The sequence below is a fragment of the Salmo salar genome, chromosome 28, assembly GCF_965601325.2.
Source record: "Salmo salar chromosome 28, fSalSal1, whole genome shotgun sequence".
In the NCBI taxonomy this organism is placed as follows: domain Eukaryota; kingdom Metazoa; phylum Chordata; class Actinopteri; order Salmoniformes; family Salmonidae; genus Salmo; species Salmo salar.
Window position 1 is genome coordinate 32106648 of NC_138318.1, and position 12829 is coordinate 32119476.

At 44.5% G+C, this 12829-nt stretch overlaps 1 protein-coding gene across 9 annotated transcripts in view; it reads left to right on the top strand.

Annotated features, from left to right (window-relative positions):
• LOC106589844 (E3 ubiquitin ligase Rnf157) overlaps positions 1 to 11862 on the top strand; it is a 91200-nt gene extending 79338 nt beyond the window's left edge. For 3 of the 9 annotated variants that reach the window (XM_014180240.3, XM_014180238.3, XM_014180239.3), the window contains exons 17-18: positions 2915 to 3028; positions 9129 to 11862. In XM_014180240.3, the coding sequence (XP_014035715.1) occupies positions 2915 to 3028; positions 9129 to 9289 (275 nt within the window). In that variant the 3' untranslated portion in view covers positions 9290 to 11862. Of the gene's footprint in view, positions 1 to 2914; positions 3029 to 4022; positions 4131 to 4643; positions 4704 to 9128 lie in introns of those variants that run through there. The other 6 variants (XM_014180242.3, XM_014180243.3, XM_045710073.2 and 3 more) reach the window with 6 other exon arrangements.
• The last annotated feature ends 967 nt before the right edge of the window (positions 11863 to 12829 follow it).

Genomic DNA, 12829 nt, shown 5'->3' on the forward strand with positions numbered 1-12829 from the left:
AACATGGCATTCTAGTGACTGACTACCCTGTTACAGCACCCTATACTTTGATCTACCATAGAAAGACTGTTATTAGTGAGATAGCAGGGTGTTGTAAGTGGTGCCATGCTAGATCCTCTCTACTGTAAATTAAAATGTGGGCTAAAACACTGGCCATCGGTGAAATCATCCCAAATCATGCGTTTGCACCTGTGCACTTGGCTCAGTTTGCTCCGTGTGTGTGTGTGTGTGTGTGTGTGTGTGTGTGTGTGTGTGTGTGTGTGTGTGTGTGTGTGTGTGTGTGTGTGTGTGTGTGTGTGTGTGTGTGTGTGTGTGTGTCAGTCAGACCTGGTTCAAATACCTATTTTATGTGTATTTGAGTATTTTCTAATACTGTGACCAACATAAACGAGCCTACTTCTATTGAAATGGTTTTCAAACAATTTCCTATAAATAGCCTACTATTGGAAAGTATTTTCAAATACTATTTTCAAATATCTGGGTTAAATGGGAGTATATTTCAGTCAGTGTATTTGAGTATTTTAAAATACTTTCCAAGTGTATTTCCAAATACATTCCAATATTCAACTACTTGTCTTTTCAAATAAAATATACAGTATTTAAATACTTACTTCCAAATGTCATTGAAAGTACTTGAAATCCCCTAAATAGTATTTGTATCCAGGTCAGCTGTGTGTGTGTGTGGGTTGTTAGCTTGCCAATGCTTGTGTGTTTGCCTGCTGTGCTCTGCATGCGCTGCTTAGATTCCACACACTAATATGCAGTTGTATGTACAGTATATTTGTGTGACTGTGAGCATCTCTCTGTTTCTCTCTCTCTCTCTCTCTCTCTCTCTCTCTGTGTCTCTCTCTCTGTGTGTGTGTGTGTGTGTGTGTGTGTGTGTGTGTGTGTGTGTGTGTGTGTGTGTGTGTGTGTGTGTGTGTGTGTGTGTGTGTGTGTGTGTGTGTGTGTGTGTGGAGTCATACTCCATCTCCTCATCCTCCTCTCTTCCTCCACTCCAAAGTGATAAATTGGGCTTCAATCTCTAACCCTGCCTCTCTGTGTCCCCAGAGTTTGAATGTGTGTGTCCCCCAGAGTTTGAATGTGTGTGTCCCCCAGAGTTTGAATGTGTGTGTCCCCCAGAGTTTGAATGTGTGTGTCCCCCAGAGTTTGAATGTGTGTCCCCCCCCCAGAGTTTGAATGTGTGTGTCCCCCCCAGAGATTGAATGTGTGTGTCCCCCCCCAGAGATTGAATGTGTGTGTCCCCCCCAAGAGTTTGAATGTGTGTGTCCCCCAGAGTTTCAATGTGTGTGACCCCCAGAGTTTGAATGTGTCCCCCCCCCAGAGTTTGAATGTGTCCCCCCAGAGTTTGTGTGTGACCCCCCCCCCCCAGAGTTTGTGTGTGACCCCCCCCCCCAGAGTTTGAATGTGTCCCCCCCCCAGAGTTTGAATGTGTCCCCCCCCAGAGTTTGAATGTGTCCCCCCCCAGAGTTTGAATGTGTCCCCCCCCCCAGAGTTTGAATGTGTGTGACCCCCCCAGAGTTTGAATGTGTGTGACCCCCCCCAGAGTTTGAATGTGTGTGACCCCCCCCAGAGTTTGAATGTGTGTGACCCCCCCAGAGTTTGAATGTGTGTTCCCCCCCCAGAGTTTGAATGTGTGTTCCCCCCCCAGAGTTTGAATGTGTGTTGACCCCCCCCAGAGTTTGAATGTGTGTGACCCCCCCAGAGTTTGAATGTGTGTCCCCCCCAGAGTTTGAATGTGTGTGACCCCCCCAGAGTTTGAATGTGTGTGACCCCCCAGAGTTTGAATGTGTGTGACCCCCCCAGAGTTTGAATCTGTGTGACCCCCCCAGAGTTTGAATGTGTGTGACCCCCCCAGAGTTTGAATGTGTGTCCCCCCCCAGAGTTTGAATGTGTCCCCCCCCCCAGAGTTTGAATGTGTGCCCCCCCAGAGTTTGAATGTGTCCCCCCCCAGAGTTTGAATATGTGTGTGTGTGTAATTTATGAATGTGTGTTTAAATGCTTGTATGTCTGCATGTTTGTGTATCTTGTGTGTATGTTTGTGACATCTTAATCACCATGCATGTTCTGACTAGTATACAACTTCTTCATATTTATTTTTCTCCAGTCGTAGTGGGTTTGCACGTGTGTGCGTGCGAATGCATGTGTACACGTTTTACTATACGTGTGCGTGTATACACATTTTACTATAATTGTGTGTGTGCGTGTATACATGTTTTACTGTGTGTGGTGTGTGTGTGTGTGTGTGTGTGTGTGTGTGTGTGTGTGTGTGTGTGTGTGTGTGTGTGTGTGTGTGTGTGTACACGTTTTATTATACTTGTGAGTACCAGAAGTCGTCACAAGAATACTAAACCAACAAAAATTCTGAGAAGTGAGTATATTTTGCCGGCCCTCACTTGTAAAAAGGCTGTTTAGGCTTAGAGGTTAGGTTTAGGGTTAGGTTTAGGGTTAGGTTTAGGGTTAGGGAAAATAAGATTTTGAATGGGAATTAATTGTTGGTCACCAAAAAGTCCTCACAAGTATAGTAAGACGTGTGTGTTAATATGGAGTGGTGCTATTGGCTGTGGGCATTAAATAAACGATAACAAACAATGAATAAATGAGTTAATAAGGAAACCAAAGGAATCCTGTCTCTATATATGTTCATGTGCGTATGATGTATGTTTGCATGTATCTGTCCCTGCTGCACCGTGTGCCAGCTTCCATGTGCATCCTCTGAGCCTGCTGAGCCACATGCTAGTCATCACCATCACATGATCTCACCCATGCCCTCCTTTACACACACACACACACACACACACACACACACACACACACACACACACACACACACACACACAAAACTAGCTACACCCCTGGCCCCGTCCCCTGCTGTGCCTGGCTGCTGTTGTTTGACCTTTGCCCTCGCTTGCAGGTGGGCGGAGCAGGTGTCCAGAGTTGGCCAATAACAATCAGGGCGTCGCCCTCTGCGACACGCACTGTTTGGGGGGGCTGGACAATGAGCAGGTTCCCGACTGCCGATTCGCCGGTGAGTGGCAACCTACCGAACATGGACCAACCAGAGCTGAGACTGGGGCGAATGGGGAGAGAAAGGGGTGTCAGTGTAAGGAAATAAGAAGTGAGCGAGGGATCATGGACGAGAGGAAAAACAGTGGAACAAAAGTCAGGGTAGAGTGGGGAGAAGAAGGTGGAGAGGGCAGGAAGTGGCAGACAGACAGGTCTACAGAGCTTTAAGTCAAAGCTGAGGCTCCGATGTATCTAGCCAAGATTTATTTAGCGTAAACATTTGCCCTTCAAATGTCTGTCTACTACTGTTGTTTCATCTCAAAAGGGCTCAGTAAATAGATACAGGAAGGGAATGAATGAGGCAGGCTGTAACTGGCGTCAGCAGTGGGATCTATCCATACCGAACACTGACAGCATGTCTTTCTCAGCAGTTAGAACAGGAGGCTTCCTTCTCATCATCCACCCTTCTTTCACTGTTGTCGTCTGTTGTTGTTTTTCTCAATAGCGGGTAGTTGTGCAATCTCTTCCTACTCTCCCCCCCAGTAGAAAACTCCTGTGTGCGTGTCTTTATGTTTGTGAGTGTGTCTGATTGTGAATATGTGAGAGTGTGTGTGTGTGTCTTTGCATGTAACTGTGTGTGTTTGACCATGTTTAATATATATGTGTGTGTGTGTGTGTGTGTGTGTGTGTGTGTGTGTGTGTGTGTGTGTGTGTGTGTGTGTGTGTGTGTGTGTGTGTGTGTGTGTGTGAGCTTTTGTGGTGTTCTATTTGTCCGTGTTCTGTTTGTCCGTGTGTGAGAGAGAGAGAGAGTGTGTGTGTGGGGGTGGGTGAGTGAGTGTGTGGATGAGTGTGTGTGTGAGAGCACGTGTGGGTGTTCTATCCGGTTCATTCCAGAGCTCAAGTTCATGTTCAGTGTCTGCCAGTTCCGAGCCGCTTTGCTAATCGTCTGCGACTCATCCCTCCATCCATCTCTCCATCCATCTCTCCCTCTCCTCTGCTTCTCCCTTGCTTGCTAGATGTGCCCCTCTGTTGTGCTGACCAGAAGCAGGTTACAGTGAGGGAGGGGTGAAAGGCTTTGTTTCTCAAGAGAAAATCCCAGTGCACAGCAGTGTGTCAAGATCCAGGTACTGCTTTTGACAAGAACAACAAGTATCCAAAAACAAGTGAAAAAACGTTGCTTTAACTTTATCTCTGTAGCGCTCTAACATGGCCGATGTTTCTGCGGCCACCAACTCTCAAACTATTAGTCCCTGTTTTCTGGCCTTTTTGTTACAAAGCTCAAGCCGCAGAGTGAACTCAAAGATTTAGAAATCTGGCTACTTGAGAACAGCCCCTATTTTAATAATTACAGACGAAGCCTTAGCTCCCCCGATTCCTGTAACTCCCAACTTATTGACATCTGACCCCAGTCCCTCGCTCTCCCTTGGTCACCCTTGTACCCACCCACCCCCTCACTCCTTCTCTTTGTGGTATTTGAATTCTCTGTGCCGTAAATGTGTTCTATTCTCTGTTTCTCTCCTTTATCCATCATTTCATATTTTCCGTATCCTCTTCGATGTCCCTCTCTCTCTCTCTCTCTTTCTCCCTCTCTCTCTCTCTCTCTCTCTCTCTCTCTCTGCTCCCTTTCGGATGGACAGATGCGGATTCGTGCCCTGTGCACATTGAGGAATAGGTATGGCTATAGCTGTGGCTAGCTGGTAGGTCAGAGGATATTCACTAAACTAAAACCACAGGCTGACGCTATTGACACTGTAGACTGCTCTACCTGTTAAATAACCACTACCTGTTAAATAACCACTACCTGTTAAATAACCACTACCTGGCTACCTGGTAAATAACCACTACCTGTTAAATAACCACTACCTGTTAAATAACCACTACCTGGGAAATAACCACTACCTGTTAAATAACCACTACCTGGTAAATAACCACTACCTGGTAAATAACCACTACCTGTTAAATAACCACTACCTGGCTACCTGGTAAATAACCACTACCTGGTAAATAACCACTACCTGGTAAATAACCACTACCTGGTAAATAACCACTACCTGGTAAATAATTACTACCTGGTAAATAACCACTACCTGTTAAATAACCACTACCTGGTAAATAACCACTACCTGGTAAATAACCACTACCTGTTAAATAACCACTACCTGTTAAATAACCACTACCTGGCTACCTGGTAAATAACCACTACCTGGTAAATAACCACTACCTGTTAAATAACCACTACCTGTTAAATAACCACTACCTGGTAAATAACCACTACCTGGTAAATAACCACTACCTGGTAAATAACCACTACCTGGTAAATAACCACTACCTGGCTACCTGGTAAATAACCACTACCTGTTAAATAACCACTACCTATTAAATAACCACTACCTGGTAAATAACCACTACCTGGTAAATAACCACTACCTGGTAAATAACCACTACCTGGTAAATAACCACTACCTGGCTACCTGGTAAATAACCACTACCTGGTAAATAACCACTACCTGGTAAATAACCACTACCTGGTAAATAACCACTACCTGGTAAATAACCACTACCTGTTAAATAACCACTACCTGGTAAATAACCACTACCTGGTAAATAACCACTACCTGGCTACCTGGTAAATAACCACTACCTGTTAAATAACGACTACCTATTAAATAACCACTACCTGGTAAATAACCACTACCTGGTAAATAACCACTACCTGTTAAATAACCACTACCTGTTAAATAACCACTACCTGTTAAAAAACCACTACCTATTAAATAACCACTACCTGGTAAATAACCACTACCTGGTAAATAACCACTACCTGGTAAATAACCACTACCTGTTAAATAACCACTACCTGTTAAATAACCACTACCTGTTAAATAACCACTACCTGGTAAATAACCACTACCTGGCAAATAACCACTACCTGGTAAATAACCACTACCTGGTAAATAACCACTACCTGGTAAATAACCACTACCTGTTAAATAACCACTACCTGGTAAATAACCACTACCTGGTAAATAACCACTACCTGGTAAATAATTACTACCTGGCTACCTGGTAAATAACCACTACCTGGCTACCTGGTAAATAACCACTACCTGGTAAATAACCACTACCTGGCTACCTGGTAAATAACCACTACCTGGTAAATAACCACTACCTGGCTACCTGGTAAATAACCACTACCTGGTAAATAATTACTACCTGGCTACCTGGTAAATAACCACTACCTGGTGAACAACCGCTACCTGGTAAATAACTGGTAACTGGTAAATAACCACTACCTGGTAAATAACCACTACCTGGCTACCTGGTAAATAACCACTACCTGGTAAATAATTACTACCTGGCTACCTGGTAAATAACCACTACCTGGCTACCTGGTAAATAACCACTACCTGGTAAATAATTACTACCTGGCTACCTGGTAAATAACCACTACCTGGCTACCTGGTAAATAACCACTACCTGGTAAATAACCACTACCTGGCAAATAACCACTACCTGGCAAATAACCACTACCTGGTAAATAATTACTACCTGGTAAATAACCACTACCTGGTAAATAATTACTACCTGGTAAATAATTACTACCTGGTAAATAACCACTACCTGGTAAATAACCACTACCTGGTAAATAACCACTACCTGGTAAATAACCACTACCTGGCAAATAACCACTACCTGGCTACCTGGTAAATAACCACTACCTGGTAAATAACCACTACCTGGTAAATAACCACTACCTGGCTACCTGGTAAATAACCACTACCTGGTAAATAACCACTACCTGGCTACCTGGTAAATAACCACTACCTGGTAAATAACCACTACCTGGCTACCTGGTAAATAACCACTACCTGGTAAATAACCACTACCTGGCAAATAACCACTACCTGGTAAATAATTACTACCTGGTAAATAACCACTACCTGGTAAATAACCACTACCTGGTAAATAACCACTACCTGGTAAATAATTACTACCTGGCTACCTGGTAAATAACCACTACCTGGCTACCTGGTAAATAACCACTACCTGGTAAATAACCACTACCTGGTAAATAACCACTACCTGGTGAACAACCGCTACCTAGTAAATAACTGGTAACTGGTAAATAACCACTACCTGGTAAATAACCACTACCTGGCTACCTGGTAAATAACCACTACCTGGCTACCTGGTAAATAACCACTACCTGGTAAATAATTACTACCTGGCTACCTGGTAAATAACCACTACCTGGCTACCTGGTAAATAACCACTACCTGGTAAATAACCACTACCTGGTAAATAATTACTACCTGGCTACCTGGTAAATAACCACTACCTGGCTACCTGGTAAATAACCACTACCTGGCAAATAACCACTACCTGGCAAATAACCACTACCTGGTAAATAATTACTACCTGGTAAATAACCACTACCTGGTAAATAATTACTACCTGGTAAATAACCACTACCTGGTAAATAACCACTACCTGGTAAATAACCACTACCTGGTAAATAACCACTACCTGGCTACCTGGTAAATAACCACTACCTGGTAAATAACCACTACCTGGTAAATAACCACTACCTGGCTACCTGGTAAATAACACTACCTGGTAAATAACCACTACCTGGTAAATAACCACTACCTGGCTACCTGGTAAATAACCACTACCTGGTAAATAACCACTACCTGGTAAATAACCACTACCTGGCTACCTGGTAAATAACCACTACCTGGCTACCTGGTAAATAACCACTACCTGGTAAATAACCACTACCTGGTAAATAATTACTACCTGGCTACCTGGTAAATAACCACTACCTGGCTACCTGGTAAATAACCACTACCTGGTAAATAACCACTACCTGGCAAATAACCACTACCTGTTAAATAACCACTACCTGGTAAATAACCACTACCTGGTAAATAATTACTACCTGGTAAATAACCACTACCTGGCTACCTGGTAAATAACCACTACCTGGTAAATAACCACTACCTGGTAAATAACCACTACCTGGCTACCTGGTAAATAACCACTACCTGGTAAATAACCACTACCTGGTAAATAATTACTACCTGGCTACCTGGTAAATAACCACTACCTGGCTACCTGGTAAATAACCACTACCTGGTAAATAACCACTACCTGGTAAATAATTACTACCTGGCTACCTGGTAAATAACCACTACCTGGCTACCTGGTAAATAACCACTACCTGGTAAATAACCACTACCTGGCAAATAACCACTACCTGGTAAATAACCACTACCTGTTAAATAACCACTACCTGGTAAATAACCACTACCTGGCAAATAACCATAGTGTGATCTAGATCAGTGATGTCTTACCTTTCTCCTGGAGAGCCAAACGGTGTTCAGAGATTATATTAGTTTCAGCCCAGCACTCAATCATCCATCATTGACTAATCCTCAAGAAAACCTTGATTAGTTGAATCAGGTGCTGTAAGTGCTGGGCTGGTACAAAACCCTGCATATAGCTACTGTAACTCTCTTGTCTTTCAGGGACGAATCCCAACTTGAGAAACACATCTGGTAAAAGTGTTTTGTGCACATTTCTGAAGTTGGGATCGGTCCCTTATTGAATATGCATGTGGCCCAGTAGGCCTGACTTTAACTCCTCATTGCAATGACCAGGTAGGTAGCCTAGCGGTTAAGCGTGTTGGGCCAGTAACTGAAAGGTCGCTGGTTCGAATCCCCGCGCCAGCAAGGTGGAAAAATCTGCAGTTCTGCCCTTGAGCAAGGCAGTTAACCCCCAACAACAACTGCTCCCTGGTCGCCGATGACGTCGATTTAAGGCAGCCCCCCACATCTCTCTGATTCAGAGGGGTTGGATTAAATGTGGAGGACACATTTTGGTTGAATGCATGCGCAACTGACTAGGTATCCCCTTTTACCCCTTTCCCTCCAGTTAGACTGGTCCGCCACAGACTTTAGACACTACCATTAACACCCACTAGATGGCGATAGAATAGAACAGTCCTCAACATGTTTTTCTTTTATATCCTTTGTTCTCTCTCTCTCTCTCTCTCTCTCTCTCTCTCTCTCTCTCTCTCTCTCTCTCTCTCTCTCTCTCTCTCTCTCTCTCTCTCTCAGGTCTGATGTATCTGGGAGGCTATAGGCCAGTGTTAGAGCCTCTCCCCCACCACGCCTCAACCAGTAATATCAACCTGGAGGAGCAGGGGGCGGAGACTAGGGATGGCCAGAGTCCCAAACAAACACCTCACACACCACGCCGCGGACCACTCATAGTGTAACACGCACACACCCGTCCAATTCCGACTTCAGCGTCATAACAGCACAGACTGATATTTTAGCCATTTTACGCAACCTCATGATTACGCAGTAGACCTCGGCCTTCCTTCCTGCATCACCTCACCTGATCAACCAACGCCCATGTCCTGAGGCAGTCCTAACCCAACCGTCCTGCACCTCTCCTCACTGAACCGTCCTGCACCTCTCCTCCCTGAACCGTCCTGCACCTCTCCTCCCTGAACCGTCCTGCACCTCTCCTCCCTGAACCGTCCTGCACCTCTCCTCCCTGAACCGTCCTGCACCTCTCCTCACTGAACCGTCCTGCACCTCTCCTCCCTGAACCGTCCTGCACCTCTCCTCCCTGAACCGTCCTGCACCTCTCCTCCCTGAACCGTCCGGCTCCTCTCCTCCCTGAACCGTCCTGCACCTCTCCTCCCTGAACCGTCCTGCACCTCTCCTCCCTGAACCGTCCTGCACCTCTCCTCCCTGAACCGTCCTGCACCTCTCCTCACTGAACCGTCCTGCACCTCTCCTCCCTGAGCCGTCCTGCACCTCTCCTCCCTGAGCCGTCCTGAACCTCTCCTCACTGAGCCGTCCTGCACCTCTCCTCCCTGAACCGTCCTGCACCTCTCCTCACTGAACCGTCCTGCACCTCTCCTCACTGAACCGTCCTGCACCTCTCCTCCCTGAACCGTCCTGCACCTCTCCTCACTGAACCGTCCTGCACCTCTCCTCCCTGAACCGTCCTGCACCTCTCCTCCCTGAACCGTCCTGCACCTCTCCTCACTGAACCGTCCTGCACCTCTCCTCCCTGAACCGTCCTGCACCTCTCCTCACTGAACCGTCCTGCACCTCTCCTCCCTGAACCGTCCTGCACCTCTCCTCACTGAGCCGTCCTTCACCTCTCCTCACTCAACCGTCCTGCACCTCTCCTTGCTCTGGACAATAGATGAGAAGCATCCATCTCAGTTGCTAAATCTAAATCTAACAGGGAAATCTTGAAGAGGATTTAACCTATCCACAGTCCAAAAAGGAGGCTGCTAGAGTTAGACCATTCTCCCCCTCAATGTGTCATAATGGCTTTCTTGTGTTTCGTGTCATTGGTAGACCTTTGGGACTCCTCCCCTTGCCTCTACCAACCAACCAATCAGGGGTTAGTGTGATCTGCAATCTAATTAATATTCATGTATTTCTGTTTGACCTTCTAATGAGTGATCTAACACTATAAAAACAACAGTTAGCTTCACTAGACTACCAAACTGGATTGTACTGGACTGGACTTGCCAGCTCCGGTCCATGAACCAGTAGACTCTGGCCCTGGTTTTGCATGCAGCTCTTTTATGTCTCCAATCAGCCCTACTGTACTCAACTGTGATCTATCCTGAATGGGACTTGCCTCATTAGCTAAGAAACTGGACTTGCTGTACATGGTGGTGAATGGAGGATTTGATCCAAAATGGCGGTGGTAGATAGATACTGAACTGTAAAGAAGACAGAGTGGAGTCCCTGAGAATGTACGATGCCCATGGAGGATGTGTAACACTCAGAGGAGAATGTAACGTAATGATTTGTTTTGGGGTTATTAACTGTAGAAGAATGACCTCTGAACTTTGAACTACCACCTGTGTCCCTTGCACACCTTTCCTAACACACACACAGTCATACACACCAGTATTATCTCAGTCTGACTCACTGGTGTAAAGAGCTTTACCACAAAGACACTAAAGCAATACAGAACCTGTACCTGTAAACAAGTAACACACATCACCCTCCAAAAACACCTGTGCTGTTCGATAGACAAACCTGAACCTTCTCATTTTGTGAAAACCTTTAGTTTGTTTAATTTTCTATTATATTGTTTTTAGTGTATGCTCTACTGTTAATGTCGTCACATGTTCTGTGTTTTATTTGTTTAAACAAAAATGTGTTGTTCATTACGTGGATATGTGAAATGAATAATGGTATTTGAGAAGAAAAAAAACACTACGTAAAAAAAAAAAGGGATGATGACACCAACATGGAATGCACTTCTTGCTGTTACCTAGGCAACACACTTTGCGGTGCATGAGGCGATTGTAGAGTAAAGCATGGTAGTCTAGGTCAGTCTCCACCTCTGTAGAGTACCCACAGTGGTATGCTCCACAGATCCACACATCCCTAAAGAGTACCCATAGTGGTACACCCCTCTGACCTTTCTGTATTGTCATATTGTCTCCAAATGACACCCTATTCCCTATATAGTGCACTACTTTGACCAGAACCCAATTCCTTGTATTGTGCACTACATTTGACCAGAGCCTTATTCCCTTTTCAGTGAAGGTAGCGAGCCATATGGGGGAATAGGGTGCCATTTGAGATGCATAGATAGTCTATAAGATACATTATAGATGCCCTCTTCCTTATCCTCAACTACAGGCTGGCTACAGCTCTGTTAGCTAGTGTTCACACACCGTCAGCTCATACACTCCAACCTGTATCCCTCTCACCTACAGTATACTGGACCATGGGTCACTTTTGTAGAATGCTGATTGAAAATGTCAACTGCAAGAAAAAAAATAAAGTTTTTCGAACTAAAGTCCTTTACCATTTCTTGTTTACATCCAGTGAATGAGACAACTGTGAGAAAAGGAGATTAGGAAATGGGGATACAGCTAAAGTCTGGGACCTTTGACATATGTGTAAATGTGTAACTTCTGTACGTCGGCCTACACCCTGCATAGTGTCAGTGTCTGACAAGATCAGCAAGGTGTTGTGACTCCAGGCAAACATGGGATGCATCCAAAATGGAACCTGATTTGCCTAACGACAAATGTATCAACCCCGACAAAAATGTCCATGAATTATAATACACATTTCCTTTTTGACACAGGATTATTTTCCTGTTGTAGCAAACTGGCTCAAAGGAAGATCCTACATCTGTATAAATACTATAGCGTTTACTGTAGTGTTTTTGCAGACTTTACTGTAGTATTTACTGTTTGTTTTATTGTCTATGACATAGAAGTAGTGATGTTACGTTTGATACTGGAGCTCCGAGGCATGCGTCGAAATCGTTTAGCAGCTAACTGTGAAGCAGTGTGCCGATGTGTGTATCACTTCATCAGAAGTGCATCATCAATGACTTCCAAATCTTTGTTTGATCACATGCTCCTATAGGTCGAATTTTGTCCAAAAAGTTTCAATTGACCGGTAGTTTAGCAGGTGGGCTTCTCAGAACATTTCGTATAATTCTGTACATAAATCCGAAGACACTCCATTTAGTATGATATGTTACGAATTACAATTCGTATTATATGTTACAAATTTGCAAACTGTACAATATGTTACGAATTTCCAAAATGTATGATATGTTACGAATTCTAGCTAGGTTGCTAACGTTATCTGGGTTAGGGTTAGGGTTCAATTTGGGAGTTAGGTTAAAGGGTTAAGGGAAGGGTTAGCTAACATGCTAAGTAGTTCTAAAGTAGCTAAAAAGTGCTAATTAGCAAAAATGCTAAAGTTGTCCATGTTGAGATTTGAACCCGCAACCTTTGGGTAGAAAG